The 22,130-nt window shown below is 46.6% G+C and overlaps 1 protein-coding gene across 1 annotated transcript; it reads right to left on the reverse strand.

The window, feature by feature from the left end:
* Positions 1-429: 429 nt before the first annotated feature.
* On the reverse strand, positions 430-21,947 carry STIP1 (stress induced phosphoprotein 1). Its single transcript, XM_080985720.1, has 14 exons — positions 21,796-21,947; positions 16,573-16,782; positions 15,458-15,599; positions 12,659-12,800; positions 11,427-11,595; positions 10,149-10,275; positions 9,534-9,636; positions 8,184-8,304; positions 6,516-6,612; positions 5,327-5,451; positions 4,020-4,056; positions 3,569-3,672; positions 2,402-2,574; positions 430-939 (listed from the first exon to the last, which is right to left on the reverse strand). The coding sequence occupies exons 1-14, from the start codon at positions 21,802-21,804 to the stop codon at positions 867-869; spliced, it is 1,632 nt and encodes a 543-aa protein (XP_080841846.1). The 5' UTR covers positions 21,805-21,947; the 3' UTR covers positions 430-866.
* Positions 21,948-22,130: the final 183 nt, after the last annotated feature.

Below are 22,130 nucleotides of genomic sequence, written 5' to 3' on the forward strand. Positions count from 1 at the left end.
AACAAGGGTTAGACAAATTCACAGAGGGAAGTGGGACTGATGGCTACTAGCCACAATGGCTATATTCTTCCTCTACTGCTGGAGGCAGCATGCCTCTGAATGCCAGTTGCTAGAAACTGCAAATGGGGAGAGTTGATGACATACTTGGGTCCTGCAGTCGGGCTGCGCATTGGAACAACTGGCTGGCCATTGTGAGAACAGAACCCTAGACGAGATCAAGTTAGTGATCTGGTTTGAAGAAGAATCAAGATGTCCACAGGAAGGTATTGAAGAAATCACGTTACCAGAGACCATCTATGCTTGGAAAAGCCAAAGGCCTCGTGCAGACATGACTGCAGAAGCCACCTTTGATTGCCTGCTACGGGTGAGAGTGCCAGCATGCACATGCTCAGACCAGAACCTTGACATGAACGGAGGCGACTCGGGAAGCCAAGGCCACTAACTTTGCTTTTTTATTGGATGTGCAGCAGACGACAAAAAAAATGCAGCCTCACAGCCAAAAGAAACCAGACAAATGAACAAGTGATGCGCTTTCTCCACGCCACAGCCATCGGCAAAGATAATTAAAAACTTGGGAGGGGGAGCGGGGAGGGAAAGAAGAGAGCAGCTCACAAATGGGAATAACTGCTGAGTGGCAGAGCGATGGGGCCACAATGACTGAGAGGCCACGCCCTGTGCTGGCAGGGTGCTTGATGTGAGCACACACGCATGTATATGTGCGAGAGAGACTAACACACCGCTCAACTGTACAAGTCTCTGCCTCTGACAGAGGGGGTGGGGGCGCCCTTGGACTGCGTTGCCAGCATCCAGAAGTCCCAGCTGCCCTTTTCAACAGGGGAAGGAGGGAGGGCGCAGAGTCAAAATCATCACCGAATTGCGATCAAACCAACATCCATGAGCTTCTGGATTTTCTGAGCAATGACGGGATTCTTCAAGTGTCTGTGGGAAAGGAAAAGAGGAGAGTTGTGTCAAGTCAGGACCTTTGCCCCCACCGTGAGGCTGAACCATGGGATGGGAGAAACTGGCAGCCCTCCAGGTGTTGCTGGACTTCAACTCCCATCAGCCCCAGCCAGCATGGCCAAATGTCAGGAGCGACGGGAGCTATAGTCCTGCCACACCTGGCTCCCTCTCCCTGCCATAGTGGGATCCTTTTATCAGCATCAAGGCAAGGTTTCACTGCAAGCAACTGACCAGAGGGTTTCAGAGGCCACAGGGCAGCAAGGTGCAAGTGGGCACTGCACTGTCAAAGCCAACACACACGTCCAGTCCAGTGTTTCACAAACTTGGGTCTCCAGCTGTTTTTGGACTACAATTCCCATCATCCCTCACCACTGGTCCTGCTAGCTAGGGATGATGGGAGTTGTAGTCCCAAATAAACTGGAGTCCCAAGTTTAGGAAACCTTGGTCTAGTCTTTATGGATGCGTTCTTCAAAGCTTACCTCCACATCATTTTTTATGCTGAAAAAGCCCCCCTTGGCTTATACTCAAGTGAGGGTCCTTTCGGGCTGCTCCTTCCCCCTCCTCCGCCTTTGCTGCTGGTGGCAGCGGAAGAACAAGCAGCCCGAAAGCACCCAGGTTTGTGGTGTGGTAAACCGGCTTATACGCGAGTCAATAAGTTTTCCCAGTTTTTTGTGGTAGAATTAGGTGCCTCGGCTTATATTCGGGTTGGCTTATACTGGAGTATATACGGGTATTACGTTTATATCTCAACTCCCCCCCCCCCGCCCCGCAATGCCAAAGGACCTCAAAGTGGTGTACATAGATTTCCCCTCCCCATTTTATCCCCAGTGTCTCCCTGTGAGTTAGACAGTGACTGACCCTGAGTGACACAGCAAGTTTCATGGATACACGGGGATTTGAATCCAGGATCTAATCTGACACATTGTTGGTTAACTTGTTGCCCTGCAGATAACTGCTGAACTACAAAAGTCCCATGAGCATCTGGCCAGCATGGCCAATGGCTGGGGATGATGGGAGTTTTTTGTTCAGCAGCATCTGGAGGGTCAAAGGTCAACCACCCCAGCAAGACACTGTCTTGCACATCTCTCTCAACGTCTCTACTTCTCATGTCTCTCATGGCACCACACTCCAAATCTCAGAAACTTTTAACATTTCTGAACGTTTAAGAAGTTCTCAACTGAATCCAGAACAGAAGCATGCAAAATCAGAAGAAATGCAAAACAATTGGCCTACATGCTGATCTGTGCTTATTGCTAGACTGCTAAGTGCTCTGTGTCTTTAGTGGCCTTCAACGTCAAACATTCCACTTATAAACTAGAACTTCACTGCCTGTGAAGACAACATGAGGTGGACCAGCACATCATCTGAGCCACCACACAGGCTATGTTAAGAGCCATCACACTACCGTCCACACTGGTGCTTTCTCCCTGCCCTCACTTACTCGCTTAGGGCTTGTGGGTCTTTCTGCATCTGTTCAAGGATCAGCCTCATGGCCGGGTCACTCATGATCTGCTGCACCTCTGGGTCGGCCATGGCACGGCGCTTCACATCCTCAGGGTTGTCATTGCGGTTGTACTGGGACATGAGGCATCGCTGGTAGCCCTCTGTAGCTTCCTGTAGGAAATAGGCAGGACCATGAGGGCACATCAAGATGGGTGTTTCCCCGCCCTCCTCCCTTGAATATCTTCACACTAGCAAAATTCTTATTTCTCTGCATTGTTTTTGGCTACATGGCTTCAAGGCGTGATGGAGGGAAAGTTATTCACCACTACCCCCTTGTGGGCCGTGAAAATTGTAAAGATACATTCTGCGTAACGATTGCAACAACCTTCCTGGTGCCCCCTAGAGGCTGCTGGACCACAACTCCCTTCATGCCTTTACCACTGGGACCACGCTGGCTGGGGATGATGGGAGTTCAGCACCAGCTGAGGGGCACCAGGTTGGGGGAGGCAAAAATAGAATCCCCTCCACCCCCAAATTATACCTGGACATTTCTGACTCACCCAATGAGATTGATGGAAAGTAGATTTAGGATACAAGAACATACTTCATAGAATGCATTATTAATTTGTGGGATTCACTGCCACCTGATGTGGTGATAGCCCTTGTCTTAAAATAGGATTTTTAAAAATCAGGGAGGCCAATTAACAGCTATTAGCAACAATGGCTAAATGGAAACTTCATGTTCCAAGGCACTGTATCTCTGAATACCACTTTTTTTTTTGGGGGGGGGGGGAGAAACAGCGTGTGCCCTGCTTGTGGATCTCCAAGAACATCTGGTTGGCCCCTGTAGGAAGCAAGAAGCTGGGCCACATGAATCTTTGCTGTGTCCTAGAAGGCCTGTTACGTTCTTAGCAAAAACAGATGGGACAGATGAAGTGTGTACAGGTAGGAGGAAAGAAGCCAATTTGCTGAAAGTTCAGAAACACCCTATTTCCAGGAGAACTGATACCACCCCCCCCCTTGAAGGCTGGACTTCACTGGAAAGGCCCTTCCTTCATGACCATGACGAGGTCAGTTTTAATTCCTTCCCACTTGCTATTACCTGCGTTTAAGGGAAGCTCTTTCCCATTTCTCTGCCACAGCTGTATATCCAGCAAGTGCTCACCTTGCAGTTGGAGTCCAGCTCAAGGGCTTTCTGGTAGACATCCATGGCTTTGGTATAATCTTTCATTGCTTCCAGTGCTGCTGCCTTGCGTGTGTAGCCTTTGACTGCAAGCCAAGAGCAAAAGTCATCAAACTTTTGAACTTATTTGCATCTTTTATCCTATTCCTTCATATATCTCTGTTTGAGTCACCCCACCCCCTTAAGTTTATTCAAGCACCTTGTCCCAATTAAGTGCTCTTGCCCCTCTCAGCCCAGATACTGCCTGGGGTTATCTTGAAACAAGGTGCACCCCCCATCACAGTGGGATTTTGCAGATAACTGGCTGCTAAACCTAAACCAACTCTCCAACCATCCCTTAAGCTGCATAACCCCAAGCCCTTGCCTGACAACCTGTTCTTGCCTTTAACCTTCCCAAATCACTTCCTTCCAATTGACATATTCATGTACTTACTGAATGTGGGTTCCAGGCAGATACATTCTTCACAGTCCTGTGGAAGGAAGAGAAGCTGCTTTAAAAATCAATTTTTCAGGAATGAGCGCAAGGCTCATCTGTTCCTTCTCCAGCCATTCCCAGTCAGAAAAGCCTTCTCTCCATTTGCACCCCCGGATGCTTATGCCTCTGCTATCAGACTGCCAAGTTTGGGAATGGGAAGGTGGGCAGATGGGATGGAGGTAAGAACAATCCATCTCTACCGTTCCTAACCATGGAACCACACTGGGGGCCTAATTAGTCTGCCTAAGTGTGGGATTACCTTCAATTCCAGCAGGCTAGTGGTACCAAAGAATCAGAGATCACCTTCAGAACACCTCCCTGGAAAGGACTATAAAGCTACCAAAACCACATGGATTATCCTGAACCACCTACCGCTGTTTGTGGGTAGATTACAGGCACAACGCTAGCTAGGCCTTGTGCCAAGACACCTGAGCTTATTTCAAGCAGTTGCTTGCAAAGCAGCGATAGGGAACCTGCGGCCTTCCAAGAATTGCTGGATTCAAACTCCTATAAGTCACAGGGTGAATGGTCAGGGATGATGAAAGTTCTAGTCCATGACCATCTGGGGGACCAGAGGTTCCCTATCCCTGCTCCTAAGCCTAGTTCACATAAGTGGCAGATGAGGTGGCAAATTTGGGTCTGAACTTCAGATTGCAAAGGTCCTCCTTATAAAAGAGCTCACTGCAAAGAGAAAAGAAGCTGGACACCAACAATGTGGTTTCTTCCATGGCCAGATGACCCCAGCAGCTAGGAGTGATTCTTGCCAGTTTCAGCTGGTCCACCAGCTATGGCTGTTGCTGCATGGAAATAGCCTTACCATTGGTGACCTGCCCACCTGACAAAAGTTGGCCTGTGGTAGGTAAGAGTCTGGCTCACTGACTGAATTCAGTCCCCCACTTCTGGTGAAGACAATAGTAAGCATGATGGACTAATGGTTTGGCTCCATACCAAGGCAGCCTCCTATGCCTAGACCTAAAGTTTCTCTTAACTTCTGCGTTGAATTGTCTGCCACAGAGCTCCCAGCCTTGTAGAGGATTTGGGGTGAAATTTAAAGGGGCACATGTGCTGTGCAATGGGAGTGTGTTGTGAGACACAACCAACAGTCCCCTATATTTGGCAGAGGAAGGAAGATACAGGCAGAAAAGCCCCTTTCCAGGAAGTGTGCCCACCAAAACTAATCTAACACTGAGGAACCCAATGAGCTTCTGGTAAGAGCCCTTTCTCCCCAGAACAGAATTTGCACAACACTGGCCTAGGATCCTGACCTTTACTGCTAACTGGAACTCCAGCAATTTGGTGTAACAGGCAGCTCTGTTGCTGTACAGTTTGGCATCGTTGGGGTTGCGTTTGATGGCTTCTGTGTAGTGTTTCATTGCTTGTGGATAGTCCCCTGCGAGGGAAGAAGAATCATTAGCTCATATAGAGGTTTTTTGAAAGATCCAAATTCTCCACACGTTATTTCAATAATCCTTACGAAGGACTGATTAGGCACAGCTAAGTGTGAACTCCATGCTGAGAGACAGTTGACATTCCCTCCATTTCCAATGTTTAGGCTGTGTGTGCAATTTCATGCCTAGCCAAAAAATAGCACCACCCACGGAAAAGAGGGAGCTATTGGCAGGCTTGGCAAAACCAACAAGTTTGCAGAAGAGCAAAACATTCTAAATGTTTGTATTGATAATAATGTTAACTATAACCTAAAGAAGGAAAATCCCCAAAGGAAGCCTAATAAAGACTGGCCATACCATGGAATTCTGAACGGCTGGGGAACCAAAATGGAAAGGCAGGTGGGGCAAGGAATGGAATAGAGGTCCTGATTGATTGCTCCTGTTCACTTCTATAGCTAGGAAGGGATGCTGCTTTCCATCTCTGCTTCCTGGAGGCAATGGGTTAGCTACTGTGGGGAAGCAGGGTGCAGGACTAGATGCAGCAAGGCTTTTCTTGTGTCAATAACCATGTTAAGGTAGGTTAGCATTATCAACCCCATATTGTAGATTGGAGAGGGGGCAGTGTTGGGAGAAAGGAGGCTTATCTAAACCCACTTTGTGAGTTTATGGCCAGATGTGACTTGGGGATCTTACAAAGTCTGCACATTCTTTACCAAAACATCAACTACGAAGGGAGGTCTGGTTCACCAAAGTAAGACTTTTGTTGAATTTTATACCATTCTAACTGGAACGGTATTACTTGCTTTTATAGCTGTTTTTATTGATTGTTATACCTGTACATTATATGAAATAAATTTTATACAGTGACAAGCAAAACACATTAGTTACATGGCTTAATATACTCTCAGTTCAACACATGCCCTTACAGAAACTCATGTCACTATGGACAGGATAGTTAGGCATCTGGGCCTATTTCTCCTGCAAAAAACAAGGAGCCCCCTGCTTTTTGCAGTGGCTACCTCTCAGTACACGGAACAACAATGGACTTGCAAGCACAATCCCTTACCTTTCTGAAAACACTCATTGCCTTTGTTTTTCTCTTCCAGAGCAAGATCAGGATTTATATAGGCGACTCTTTCTTGCTCTTTCAAGATTTTCTCAGCCTGAAACAGAAAGTGAGCTTGAACAGTCCTGTCAGATCTGAGGCAGCAGATTTATGGAGCAGCTAAGTCTTATTGCGTGGATTCAAGGTGTCAGTGCTATTGGAAAATTTGGAGAGAGGGTCCCTATCCTTCCCCAGCAACCCTAACCTAAGAAGACTGATAGCCAACCGAACTGTAAGCAACAGCACACCATATTATCATGGCAGCTTACACACCACCTAACTAAATGAAACAACTTTTGACTAGTCAGAGGACTGCATATAAAGGGGGCAGGGGCAAATGAGTCTCCTGAGAGACTTCAGTAATTCAGCCACATCAATCTTGATATGGCCATAGTTCAGGGGATGTGCGGAAGAGCCTCCTCATCAAATCTCAAAGAAGTAAAGGAGAATGTGTTCCTAAGGAACTGGCACTGAAGCCACATAGGGCTTTAAAATGGTCACAATCACCCTGGATGTGAATGAATAGCCAGTGTTAACACCCAGGGTCATAGCCAATTATGTTATATTCAAAGTAGAACCACTGAAATTAATAGGTCAGTCAGGGTAGACCAAGGGTTCCCAAATGCTGGTCTGTGGACCACCAGTGGCCCACAAGCTCCAGTCAGGTAGTCCACAGCATGTCTATGGGTTCAATTTTGAAGATGGGAGGCAGCACATTCACTGCATTAAGTACGGTATTCATATTGATTATTGTAAAAAAAAATTGCTACTTTTGATTCTTACATTGTATTTTATTGTATTACAATTTGAATTCTATGAAATTCAAACTGTAATACAGTAAAATACTGCAAAAAAGTTATAAAAAGACAATTAAAAATCAAACAGCATTTAGCACAACACATTGCAACAGGCAAAGAAAGCATTGCACAGCCCACCAAAGCTATTAGCAGTTTTCAAATGGATAGTGGGATAAAAAGTTTGGGAATCACTGGCGTTGACAATACTGAACTAGATGGACCAAGCCACCTGATTTTAGCATAAGGAAGCACCAGCAGAGACTACAGAGAGGGGTCGCAGTTTGGTTGTAGAAGACATGCTGTGCGTGTTGCTGGTCCTAGGTTCAATCCCTGGCATATCCGTTTAAAAGGACAGCTAGGAGGTGACACGCCAGATATGTGCCTGGCGAGCCAGTGTCACAGTAAACACTGAGCCAGCTGAACAAATAGTCAAAACCGATAGAAGGCAACTTCCTAAACGTCAAACGTGGTGCCACAGCATCTTCAGTCAAAAAGGAGCAGATAGCAGGAGATGGGAGAGACCCCTCTCTGCGCTCAAGACACTGGGGAGAGCTGCTGCCAATCAGAGTAGACAATTTCTGAACAAGACAGACCAATGCATGGCTGGGAAAAACGGGAGGGCCAGAACTGCATGGGGGAGCCAGAGTTTGCAGGTTCGGCTGGAGTATCTAGGGGGTGAGGAGGGTGGATGCTGCTGGACTCCCAACTCTCATCAACCCCAGCCAGCAGGGGTTGGTCAGGGGTAATGGGATTTGTAGGCCAGCCACATCAGGAGTGGGAGAGGTTTACCAACCCCGAGCTATAGCAAAGCTCTTGCAAACAAACCACTTGCCTGTTGACACTTTTTCAGTACATCCGGAGTCCGGTGTTCAGCCAGAGACTTGTTGTAAAACTGAATGGCTTCCTTGTACTTTTCCTCCTTGAAGTAGGAATTGCCAATCCGGGCATAAGCTCTATATTCAAGAGAACAGGCCATGGAATGAGCTGCTGGAAAGCATCCAATAGGTGAAGAACCCTGACCCATGATTCCCAGGAGGCTTTGTTGCAGGGGAAGGGCAGGGGCATGCAGGACAAAGACAAATCCCATGCTAAGGGATGCTAGGAGAAATAATCTTTATATACATCTATGTTGCGAGCACATTTGGAATACTGTGTACAGTTCTTGCTACTGCTTCTTAAGAAGGATACTGTAAACACAAAAAAGAAAAGAGAAAGGAAGAAAAGAAAAGAAAAGAGAAAAGAAAGAAAGCAACCAAAATGGATCAGGTGTATAAAATTCTGCACTATGTGGAAGAAGTAGATAGAAAGTGTTCTCCCTCTCATAATACTAAAGACCCAGGGTGGATTATCCAGTGAGGGTTATTGGAAGAAGATTCAGCATAGGCAAAAAGAAGTACGTCTTAGAATCATAGAATTTCAGAGCAATGCAGAACTCTTCTGCTTAACATGGGGCTCAAACCCATGACCCTGATATTAAGAGTCTCATGCTCTACCACTGAGCTATCCCTCATCATGTCTTCACATACGTTAAATGATGGAGTTTGGCTATGACAAGATGTGGTGAGCGCTGCCAACTTGGATGCCTTTGAAAGGGGATGAGACAAATTCAAGGAAGGAATTAAGCTATCAAGGGCTACCAGTGGCTGAGAGGGCTATTGCACTCCGCTCTGCTTGGGGGCCTTCTGGTTGGCCATTGTGGAAAACAGGCTCCTGCTGGGTCAGGCCAAACGTCTATCTAGTCCAGCCATCTTCTTACATTTGTGTTAGGCAGGCTAGTGATTTTATAGCCCAGCAGAATCTAGGTCACACAGCACCATGCAATAGAGTACATTTCAAGCCGTCATAACTCAAGTTTCCATTCAGCTCATGCATAAAGCTTTATTCAGTCAGCAGTCAGGTCTCATTAGTTCAGGGGTGGGAGACCTGTTGCCCTCCAGATACTCTTAGACCACAATTGCCATCATCCCTAACCTGCGGTCACACCGCCTGGGGCTGAAACAAGTCGGAGTCCAACAACTTCTAGAGGGTCACAGGTTCTCCACATCTCTCACCCCTGCATTAGCTCAACATCTTAAATTAAGCAACCACGTTTTTAAAAAATCAAATGCTCTACCACATGGCTCAGTGGTGGGTGGAGCCAGAGGGGAAAGTGGGCAGAGCAAAAAATGTGAATGCCACTCACTTGGCAATCTGCCGGTAATCCTCCCGGTTCTCGCGTCCCACTTCAATGGCCTGCTCACACAGTTCCCGGCACTTGTTGTAGTCCCCCTTCTCAAAATACACCGCTACAGGAAAAGGAAGGGGAAAGACACAGTCGTGAACCCCTGATTTCCCAAGACTGGGTGAGCTACAAACGAAGACCTCTGGCTGGGAAATCCATAGTTTCCGTCTAGTTTTATTTATTATGAAAATAAAATTTATGCGGCGCTTGGCCTGCTTTCAAGCTATCAGTTCAGGCCTCTGGCAAGAGCAAACCATCTCTTCAACATTTCGCTCCTAATCTTTGTCAGAGCAAGTTGCTCATTCCGAGCTATCCATGGTCCCACAACCTTCAACCAGCCTTAACTCCAGCCTCACTGCTTTCTCTGTTAGTACCCAGGAATGGACCAGTGCACGACAATGACCAAACATATGGGGGGACACAGGGTTCCCACCCCCGGTTTAAAGGAACCTTACTGACCTGGTTCAACTCCAGCCCACGCTAAACTTTGTTTTTTGCCATTTTAAACCTACCATGAGGCTGTTCATGCACCTCAGCTCTGCCTGGGATGGGAAGAATGATGCCCCACAATCTCACCTGCTTGGTTCGTGATGTATGTCATATTGGTTGGATCCAGCTCCTTTGCCTTGTCATAATGCTTCAGGGCTACCTCAAAATCTTTCTTCTTATAAGCCTCATTCCCCAGTTCTTTTTCCTTAAGAGCCTGAAAGGCAACAGACACTCAACTTAATAACTGGTATTGCAGAATGGCAAGACATAATTCAGCCAAAAAATCTCCACCTTGCCAGAGACAGCATTTCTTACGTGTAAGTGTATTTCAAGGATGGCCATTTGAACCTGCCCAGTGTTTGAGATCAGTTGAGACCCTGAAAAACCACACCCCTCACCCCAACTTCAGGTGTTAGGTGTGCAGCTACCAGAGAGCTTTATGGTTCTGGCATCCCAGCTGTGGAATACCCCCCATAACAGATCTGCTTCTTACAGACATCAATATATTTTGTGGGCCTGGTGAAAGCTGCAGCATTCCTTTAATGAGGATATTTTGATACTGCCACATTTTTCTGATAATGGATTTCTGATGTATTTTAGTACCATTATTTATCAATTACATTCCCATTCCATCCAGTGGCTGACATTCTGGGCAGTTCACCAAAACAGCATAGGGTTCTTTTGAACCAAGTTATACTCAAAGTAGACCCACTGAAGTTCATGGACCTAAATTTGCCATGTTGATTAATTTCACTGGGTCATGTTAGACCTAATCTGTAAGATATAAGAGTAAAGGTAAAAAAAAGGTAAAGGACCCCTGGACGGTTAAGTCCAGTCAAACTATAGGGTTGCTGTGCTCATCTCACTTTCAGGCCAAGGGAACCGGCATTTGTCCACAGCCAGCTTTCTGGGTCATTGGCCAGCATGACTAAAGTGCTTCTGGCGCAACGGAACACAGTGACGGAAACCAGAGCGTATAGAAACGCCGTTTACCTTCCCACTGCAGCAGTACCTATTTATCTATTTGCACTGGAGTGCTTTCAAACTGCTAGGCTGGCAAGAGCAGGGACCGAGCAACAGCAGCTCACCCTGTTGTGGTGATCGGCAAGCCCAAGAGGCTCAGTGGTTTAGACCGCAGCGCCACCCACTCCCTTAAGTACGAGTTTTTGATTACTGTGTATTAATTTTGATTTTATGTACCCTTGGTATTTTGTATGGTATGTTTAATAAGACCTGTGATAAGATGACAGCTATAAAAAAGCTTTTAAGAAAAGGTAGCCAGTCAATATATCTTCTGAATAAGGTACATAGTGCTGAGACTGAGCACTCTACTGTTGCAGCCAAGTCTCCTGGGCCAGCCAGTACCTGCTTCTTATTCTCCGGCAGATCTTCCTCCATGGGTTCTGGCTTGGGCTCCTTCTTGGGGGGTGGCGGAGGGGGTGGAGACATCGCTTCGTCCTCATCATCTGCACTGGCCAAGTCAACTCCAAGTAGCACCCCAAGGGTTGTCATCACCCGCGGGTCCTTTAGTTTCCTGTCACGAAGGCAGGCCACAAAATGGGTCATGAAGAAATGCAGCTTGGTGGACTAAGTGCTTGAGACCCGAGGTTGCAACCAATGTTTGTCTGGCTCAGAACAGACCCACTGAAATCAATGACTGATGCAGGTCCATTGATTTTAATTAGACTACTCTGAATAAGGTATAGGTGGATGTAGCCCCCAGGATCTAGTTCTGCGCAAGTCAGTGTCAGACTCCATTTTCTAACGGTAAGGCTATTGAATACTCCAGCAGCTTTGAGGGGCAGCTATGTTTCTGTGATTTTTCTGAAACGGACCAAGTCCATCAATTTTATGAAAGACTGTCTTAAAAGACACCCTGTTTAAGGCTCTTTGAGGTTTTTGCTACAAACTTCCTATGAAACTGAAGATCCTTGTGCTGAACGCCACCCACATTAACTCAATTTCCGATACTATGCACGAAGCAGGTTTTTTTTCCTGGTTGCTGCCGGACTTCAAGCACATTAAAAAAGTAAATATGAACCCTTAGTTAGAAATTTAGAGGTGCTCCTGGATCTAGCTCTCTCATTCGAACTACAACACCATCCATACTGGCTCTCAATAATTTTTCATTCCAGCAGACTTTTAATATACCAGGTTGAAGACATTCTGCTGAACACTATGTCTTACCTGAAATGCCTCAGTTATATTTTTACTTCTGCTATATTCTACTACTGTGATTTAAATATTTCTTAAGCTGCCTTGCATAATTCCTATATCCTGGAATTCCTTTTAATGGTGTTCCCTTCAAGCGGTACAGGTGCCATGACAACCTCAAACTGCCCTTCTGTCAAGTACACAAAATTATTAACTGTGATAGTTAAATTATATCCACACATACAAAAGCAATGTTATCTGTGAATGCCAAAATACTGGTGATGAGAAGCAGGATAAGACAATCACCACCAAGCCCCACTTATGAGCTCCCAGGAACATTTAGCAAGCTGTGAGATAGAATTCTGGGCCTGATGAGTCTTGGGCATGACTCGGAAAGACAACCCTACAGCATACAATTCCCAACTCCCACTCCAGGCACTTACGCCCCCAGGTCTGAAGGCTTGTTGCGGAGCTGCTCGATCAGTTCTCTGTAGCTCGGATCACTGAGCAAGCCTCTTGTGCGGGGATCACTCTCCAGCTTCTGATAAAGGTTGGGCAAGTTGAAAGGGTTCATGAGATTCCTTTCTGAAGGATGACCAGGGCAGGGGAGAGAAGAAAGGCAATATCAGATTTGAGTGACACACAGCAGCATTCTTGACAACAGGGCCTTCCCTGCCCTCCACCATCTGTAAGCTCTGGGAAAACCCAGGGGGAAGATTACGTCATGGAAGGTGTGAGGTTCCTGCTGCCACATGCCCACATTATTCACATCTTTCAACAGCTAGACTGTGTGGAAACAGCAGCGCTGCTGAATACCTGTGGTCCCCGAGCTAAGGAAACACAGAAAGCCCAGTCCTACAGTTCTGACTCACACTAATGAGACTGAAGCCCAGCTATCTGCAAGATCTAAATTCCTTCTGGAATAGGTGTCTGCACCAACTGCAGGTCTTGGAGATAGCCTGTAGTTATCTTATCCATGCAATCTAGGGAAGTCTTTGCCAACCTGGCGCCCTCCATGACAGTGTTGGCTAGGGCTGATGGAAGCTGTAGTCCAAAACATCTGGAGGGCACCAGGTTAAAGAAGGCTTTGATAAGGAAACAGAAGCACTCCCTCTTTCCTTCATCTTGAGTGAGTTCAGCTGGTGGAGCAAATGCACCAGGTGTTCTCACAGCATCAGGCACTGAAGACCTGTAGTTTCATGATTTTCTGTCAAGTAAAAGGGTATTGGGGTGTTTGGTTGTGCTACAGATGCACCATGATGTTTCTTCTCTGCGCTCCTCCTAGCAGTCATTCCTCCTCTGGTCACTGCTATGGATGCCCGACCTGTCGGTCTCCAGAAATTCTGTGTCACTCAAGAGCTCTCTCCCTTTCTGTGGTTTCCAGAAACTGGTATTCAGAAATGTTACTGTCTCCAACTGTGCAGGCAGAACCCAGCCATCATGGCTAGAAGCCTTGGATAGCCCTCTCTGCCATGAATTTATCCAATTCACTTTTAAACCCACCATCACTGCCTCCTATGATAATGCGTTCCATAGTTTAACTACACACAACATAGTACTTTCTATTATCTGTCCTGAATCTTCCAACATTCAGCTTCAAGGGATTTCCACAAATTCTAGTTCTGAGGGAGAAAAACTTTTCTCTAGTCAATTTCTCCATGCCATGCATAATTTGGTAAACTTCTATCATGCCACCTCTTGTCTTTAAACTAGGAAGTCCCAACACTACAACTTTTCTTCATGGAGGAGTTGCTCCATCCCCTTATTTGGGGATGTCCTTTTGTAACTCTACATTATCCTTTTTGAGGCGAAGCCACCAGAATGGTACACAGTAGTTATGCTCTTATGCTGAGCATTTGAAAAGCTACATTTTAAATTCTATTTTAACCTGTATTTTAATTAACTGGTATTTTTTGTTTTTGTTCCCCCCACCCCAATTATGTTTTATTGTAATTTTATTGGTGTTAGCCGCCCTGAGCCCGGTTCTGGCTGGGGAGGGCGGGGTTTACAGTGGTGCCTCGCAAGACGAAAAGAATCCGTTCCGCGAGTCTCTTCGTCTTGCGGGTTTTTTTCGTCTTGCGAAGCAAGCCCATTAGCGGTTTAGCGGATTAGTGCTACAGTATTAGCGGCTTAGCGGGCTTAGTGGATCAGCTGATAAACGGCTTAACGATCAGCTGATAAGCGGCTTAACGATCAGCTGATAAGCGGCTTAACGATCAGCTGATAAGCGGCTTAACGATCAGCTGATAAGCGGTTTAGCGGCTTGGGAAAAAGGGGGGGAAAAGGAAAAAAACCCCGCAGGAACTCGCAAGACATTTTCGTCTTGCGAAGCAAGCACATAGGAAATTCGTTTTGCGAAGCACCTCCAAAACGGAAAACCCTTTCGTCTAGCGGGTTTTCCGTCTTGCGAGGCATTCGTCTTGCGGGGCACCACTGTAAATAATTTATTATTATTTATTAAATCAAATCATTTTAAGATCCAACAGTCTTCAAAGCTCAGCTGTGTCGCTTACGCTCTCCCAACTCAGATCTGTTTCCGGAGAGATGTCAAGTGGGGCTCTCACAACTGACAAGCAACCACCAAGAAAACCTTCATGACTTCACTGGAAAAGCATGTGCCATTACGACATGGCCCTCTTATCAACAGTCAAATCCAGCTATATGTGTATTTGATGCTCTTCAATTTTATTATTGAAATCTGCATCACAACCCCTGTAACAAAGCCATTTCCCTTTGTGGTACAGGGTAGAGGCAGGGAAGGTTACTGAAATCAGTTGTCCAGTAGTTATGAAGCTTCATCAGCATGGATCCCCTTACGCCAGCTTTCCCCAATCTGCTGCCCTCTAGATGTCAGGGGACTCCAACTCCCATCAGCCTCAGCCAGCATGGCCAGTGAGAGCTGCAGTCCAATAAAACCTGGAGGGCAGCAAGGATGGGGAGGCTAATGAGAGCTGCAGTCCAATAAAACCTGGAGGGCAGCAAGGATGGGGAGGCTAATGAGAGCTACAGTCCAATAAAACCTGGAGGGCAGCAAGGATGGGGAGGCTAATGAGAGCTACAGTCCAATAAAACCTGGAGGGCAGCAAGGATGGGGAACACTGCCTTTCCTAGGACAATTTATCCAATTCTTTGTCATGGGATAATTTCTCAAACTTCCATGTCACATTAGCCACAGAACTAGTTCATGTAGGCAAGTCTTAAGAGATAAGGAAGGAAGCAGATCTGGGTGTGACTTCCATCACCTGCATGCCTGGACTCCATGTTTTGCAGCCCTTCCTTCAACTGTGCGTTGCCTGGCTCATGTTTCAGCCCTTCTGCATATGTCTTCTTGGCCTCTTCAAAGCGGTTCAGAAATTCCAAGGCAGCTGCCTTTCGGGAATAGCCCTGAGAAGAGAAGAAGAGCAGCCAGGTCAGCAAATACGGTATGAGACAAGGCAGAGCAGCCAATATATCAGTTTTCCAAAACTGACATGAAGGACTATACAAAACTCTAATTCACCCATGCTTGAAGGCAGCTACTTGCCTAACTGACTATGCCAACTACCAGTTGTTGTAAACCAATGCAACAGTTGCAAGGAAGAACCTTCTTTAGCCTGCAGACCTTGCATATGCAACAGTGGTGCATGACACACTTTGGGCCAAGTATCTGCAGTGTGGTGCAGTAGGTTAGACCTGGGTTCAAATCCCTACTCAGCCATGGAATTCACTGGGTGACATCAAGCCAGTTACTTATCTCTCAGTCTGACCTACCTCAGGATAGGGGTGGGGGAGAGCAATTTATGCTACCCCGAGTGCCTTAAAAGGATAAAAATGTAGTAGGAACTTCAATAATGAATTTTTTTTCTTTTGTTATTGTCTACACTGACCGATAGTGGCTCCCCCAAATTCCATTCAAATGAGAATCTTACCCAACCCTGCCTGAAGATGCTGAGGACTGGACCTTTTACATGCAGAGGACATGCTTTACCACTGAGCTACACAGTGCTTCCCCAGCGCGCACACACAGCTGGAAGAAAATGCCACGCCTGAACTGCAGTGACTTCATTGCCAGCCATTTAATGCCCACTTCTCTCCTGTTCCTTGTGAAGTGAGGGAGGGCAAAGCCTTGGGGCTCTCATTCTGGAATCACAAGTCCACCAAACAGAATAATGGTATATGGCAAGGATGGGGAAACCTTCACCCTCCATACGTTGCTGAACTACAACTCCCATTGCCCTTGGCCTTGCTTGCTGGGGCTGATGGGAGTTGACAATTCAGTAACGTCTGAAGAGCCAAAAGGTTTCTCACACCTGGTGTATGGAATGGGCATTTCTCCACAGCTGTGTCATGTCTCCTTGGCTAGAAGGGGGTTCCCCACCTTGCCCCACTCTGGCTTCAGTTCAATTGTCTTGCAAGCATCTTCCAGGGCTTTCTGATATTCGCCTTTCTTGGCATAAGCAGCAGACCGATTGCTGTACAGCACATGATTGGCAGAATCCAATTTGATGGCCTCCGAGTAGTGCTTGATAGCTTCTGCTGTGTTGCCTGAGCTCAGGGCTTTGTTACCCTTCTCTTTCAATTCATTCACCTGGTGGGAATTAAAAAAAGAAGTAAAAAGCTTGGTGAGGATTCCGTGCACTAGTAACCCAGAAAAAGAACCTATTGCTCCAGTGAACTACTTCTTACCAAACTCTGAGCATCCCAGATGAGTAAACACCTGATTCTAACTCCCACTGTTGCTATAACCTTGAATTGAGGCATTTTTGCTAAAAATTGGAGTTTGATGGTCAGCAAGCAAAAGGCCCTCCTCTCTTCAGCAGACTTTTTTCAGTTTTTTTGGGGGGAGGGGGAGGGGGAGAAAGTAAGTTTCTGGCCTCTGAAAGTTTATTGCACACCCATTTTCAGCTACTTACCAAGGCAAAACACACAACTTATAGTAATAATACATCAATGCAATTTTTACATCTCTAGTTGCAATCCTAGCAAAAGCGCCAAAAGGTAGGTCATCATTACTTATCCCCCTCCTCTCAAGCTTTCCAGCTCCTTGAGTGGGATACAGGGTTAGCAAAAGCACCTGACTTTGGAATGGCTTGCCTCTTGCACTCCCATGGTGTGATTTTGCCTTTTTACATTTGATTGATGCTTTATGGCATTTTTGTACAGTGGTACCTTGGGTTAAGAACTTAATTTGTTCTGGAGGTCCATTCTTAACCTGAAACTGTTTTTAACCTGAGGTACCACTTTAGCTAATGGGGCCTCCTGCTGCTGCCGCACATTTTCTGTTCTCATCTTGAAGCAAAGTTCTTAACCCGAGGTACTGGGTTAGCGGAATCTGTAACCTGAAGCGTCTGTAACCTGAGGTACCACTGTATTTTGTTTTAATATGCTGTTCACCACTTTGGCAGCCTTTTAACCAGAAAGCAGCATATAAAGAGTTGGGGGGGAATTGCAGATGGAGGGGCTGAGGGTGGCTTGTGAGTTAAGGGCAGATGCAAGATGTGAACCAAGGAATTCGACATTTTGTAGCTCAGTCTCTTAACCTCTTAGCCACTAAGCAGGGACAGGGAGAAAATGGGTCATGATTAACTGGCCGAGTTTCCCATTCCCAACTGCTTAACAATAGCAACAAAAAATGACTTTCCCACCTAAATTAGGTTGCTGAAATTAAGAAAGTACTGAACACAAATCCCAAGACTTGGAATATGTTCAGAGGCACCCTGCTCCTTAACTCTTACTCTATCTTTTGTACTTGACCAGGCATAGGAAAACCTGGCCCTCCAGCTGTTTTGAGACTACAATTCCCATCATCCCTGACCGCTGGTCCTGTTAGCTAGGGATGGTGCGAGTTGTAGTCCTAAAACATCTGGAGGGCTGAGTTTGCCTATGCCTGTACTTGACTTTCATTGGTAGATCTTGGGAATGCGCTTTTGTTTTGTTTTTTAAAAAAGACCTCCAAGTCTGCCTACCTCAGACTATAGCAACTGTAAGAAATAAACAGACTTCAGCTAATGAAATCTGTATAGTGTGGCAACAGTTGTTAAGTGGTTCAGGTTTAGGTTTCTTGTACTCTAAATATCTGCAATAAGACACCAATTCTCAACCATCACTGCCAGATAGAAGTCAGTTGTTGGGCATTCCATTTTACAAGGCTCCACAATCCACCTGCCTGAATTTCGCTGCCAGGGCTTATGTTGCACAGGACTGCATTCAAATATGCATCTCTATAGGGAATAATATGTTGCACTTCTTTGCAGTTTCATATGACACAGAAAGTGTTGAACCCTCTATTGCTTACAAGTGGGCGCACTTTTCTTCTTACGAGTGACAGATGTGAGACACTTCTTTCCCACCTGAAGGTGAGTAAGTTGGCCAAAGCTGCTCCAAGATATTCCCAGCGACTGTTTCCCTCTAGAAAGAAATGACGTGAGCCTGAGGGACAGGCCCCCAGGTATGAGTCACCGCCTCCACAGGTAGCCAAGGGAGTTGAAACTGCAGCATCCGCAGCCCAAATGAATTAGCAGCCCACCATCTGCTGATGCAAATAGAATGTTGTCCCTGCTGTGTCCAAGGCTGCTCCTAAGGGGGACAGGAAGCTGGAGGCAGCTCCCTCTGAATCACGGCTCTATTCAGATAGGGGTTGCTTGCTGAAATTACAGACAGCCAAGGGGAAAACAATCTCCACTTAGCTGCATTAATTTGGGACAAAACGTTCAGGCTACACATGTAAGGATTTTAGAGCCCTTTCAGTCTTAGAGGGAGACACAGCTGTACAATAAACACAGCAAGATGTCACATGCAGAAAGGGCACAAATTGGCAGGCAAGGCATGGAGGTGGTAAACTTTCTCTAGAAGAAGAATATTACCCTACAGCCACACACCAAACATTTAGGAGGGACAGTGGGGAGAGAAAGAAAGCTGAGGCCAGTATTGTGAAGTGATGCAGGTGGACTGCAGCCAGGTTGCCATGGTATAACCTTGGCAGATTCACCTAAACACTCGGCGCAACGGACTCTGTTTTTCACTTGACGGTGTGGAATCACCACCTTGCTAAGCTTGAGGCCTGTTTTGTTGAAGATTACTTTCTTCCTACACCCATTTTCACATACAAAAGACACACAACAATTTGGAATGGGGAGGCAGCTCCTATGTCAGGAAGTGAGTTGGCACCATAGCTCAGTGGTATACCACATGCTTTGCAAGCAAAATGCTTTAGGTTTACAGTAGTTCCAATTTAAAAGACTCTTTGCTAAGAAGACTGGGAAAGACCTTAGTGCAACAGTTGCTAGTCACAGGAACTGCCTTACGAAGAATCAGGTTGTTGGTCCATCTAACTCAGGACTGTCTACACTGTCTAGCAGTGCCTCTCCAGGGTCCCAGGTAAAAGCCATTCCCAGCCCCTACTGGGAGATGTGAGGGTCTGAACCTAGGAGCTTTTGGATACAAAGAACGGGTCTCTACTGTTGACCACGGCCATCACTCCCAAGTGTGACAGCAATTCCTACCTCAAAAGTTTCCTTCTAGCAGGTGCCAAACATGCTGCAACATGCAGGCTGAGATCGGCTCAGAAGGCTCCTTTGGAAAATAAACAGGCTTTTTAAAAGCTGCAATGCCCCACTGAGCCTTGCTCAGCCTACCTTTTTGCTTCATCTCACAAGGGTTATAGAGCTGCATCCGCACCTAAAGCACTTCACTCAGAAAACTGCCATCAACTTGCTCATGCTACCAAAACTATACAATTCACCTAGAAATATAGGAAGCTGTCTTTACTGGATCAGAACTTTGGTCCATCTAGCTCAGCACTGTATACACAAGACTGGAAGGCCTACAGCTTTACACCATACCAACTTCCAAGTCCTACCTAGAGATACCAGGAATTACAGCTGGGATCTTGTACCAACAGAGTAAGAGCTACATTATTAAGCTACAGTCCTTTCCTAGTTCCAACGGTTCCACAAATACTGTCACCATGTGCCCCTAAAGCTACTCTACAGATCTTCCTGCAAGATTATTCCTGCCGCAATCCAGGCCTTAGGAATCACAACCCCTAGTGGAGCTTCCATAAATATTAAATATCAAATTTCCAAAATGAGGTAGAGCTTTTGGCATTTGTGCTATTTTAATTGCATGCTCCACAACAGACTACCCTATCTACCAAAATCCACCAGGCTGCTACATCTTATTCAAGATGTCTGTCAAGACACTGCTTCCCTCATGGGCTGCATCCCAGGACTGAGGAAGAAGGTGAGGATTTCAGCTTGGGAGGGGAATACTGTGGTGAGGAACAGTGCCGAGTGGGAAATGGGGATTACCTGAGGAGCAGTACTAGCTGCATTGGTGTGGGGCATAGCTTGAGGGATAGGCTTTAGAAATAAACTTATGCACATAAATTACCTGTGATGGTTCAAGAGTCCACTCACAGTAGATCCACACCATACATTTAAAGCACACCCAATACACATTTAAAACTCATTACTTCCCCCAAAGAATCCTGGGAATCGTTTGTTAGAGATGCTGTGAACTGTAGTTCTGTGAAGGGAAAAACTACAGTTCCCAGAATTCTTTGCAGAAAGTCATTAAGTTTTGAATGTATGGTATGGCACCGTCTTCAAACCATCACAGATTACTTATTAATATAAGTTTTTTCCTACAAAACCGAGCTCGCAAACCATGCTGCAAGGAGCCTCGCCTCAAGCTCTAACTCTGTAGCCGCCTTTTTAATGGTCTATCATTCTCATGACCTCTTTGATGATACAGACCTTAATTCCCATCCTCCAATGACATTATTGGTTCAATGACCCCTGCAATCAAGGGTTATATACATTTTATGAAACTAATAAATCAAGCTTCTTGCGATCCCTCACAGAAATCTAGTTCCTCTGCCCCACACACTACTGAATCCACCAGCCCCACAAACCCTGCCATTCAGCCCTCCAATTCATATGCCATGGCCCCTTCCCCCTACACTCCTAGCCCTGCCGTGATACCCCAGGACCCCTAATTCGGATGTAGCCCCATCAACTACAGTATGTATTTGCTGAAAACCCCTCCATGATGTCTGGCAGAGAGCCCATAAACCTTCCCCACTTCAGACCTTACAAGCCTAGCCTTCCCCCCGCAGACCCCCTTCCCCATCTCAGATCTTCACACGAGGCCTTGCAGAGCCCTTTATTTCTTTATCCCTTCAGGACCTTCGCAGTTCAGCCACTCCCCCCCCCCCCGCAGAAGGCCCCTTATGAGGAGGTAGTCTTGCTCCCTTCAATATCCCCTCATGACCTGACCCACGAAGGCTTCCCATAATGCTTTGCAGGTATAGCCGCCCCCTCTTCGCAATCATCCCGTCAAAAACTACCCGAGACCCCCTTCCCATTCCTAACACCCCCCCAGTCCTTCCCATGATCCTTTGCCCCGACCACCTTTTCAAAAAGAAACCCCCTCTCCCGTCAGAACCCCTTTCCCCCCAGAATCCCTTGCAAAAAATAATCTCAGCAGCACCTAACACCACATTTTCTCCCCCTCTCTCCCCTTCCCGAGACCCCCTCTAGCACCGCCACCTTCCCATGAGCCTTTGCGGTTACTAAAAAGCTCCAGCCACTTCGCCCACCTTCTCCATGGCGCCGGCCAAGTCTCCCGCGCCACCGCTGCCGCTTCTAGTTAAGCCTTTCCTCCTTCCTGCGCCCGCCTTTCCTTTTTCCCACCAGCCTTCTGGAACCTGCTAGAACCCTCCAGTCCCCGCCCCTGCCTTCTTATTGGATCCCGCCTGGCGCGAGGCCGCGCCCGCTACCCCCCTCATAGGGCGAAGGGGGAAAGGCGGGGTCTCACCCTGATAGAATATCCGTCCTCGGCACGCGCTATTGGCCCCAACGCTTGACAGGCCCGAGCGGGGCGGAGCTTGATAACGGCAATCGGTGTGCGTCGCTGTGTCATTTGCCAAGCGGC

Source organism: Podarcis pityusensis (assembly GCF_964106645.2).
Source record: "Podarcis pityusensis genome assembly, chromosome: 16".
NCBI lineage: Eukaryota > Metazoa > Chordata > Lepidosauria > Squamata > Lacertidae > Podarcis > Podarcis pityusensis.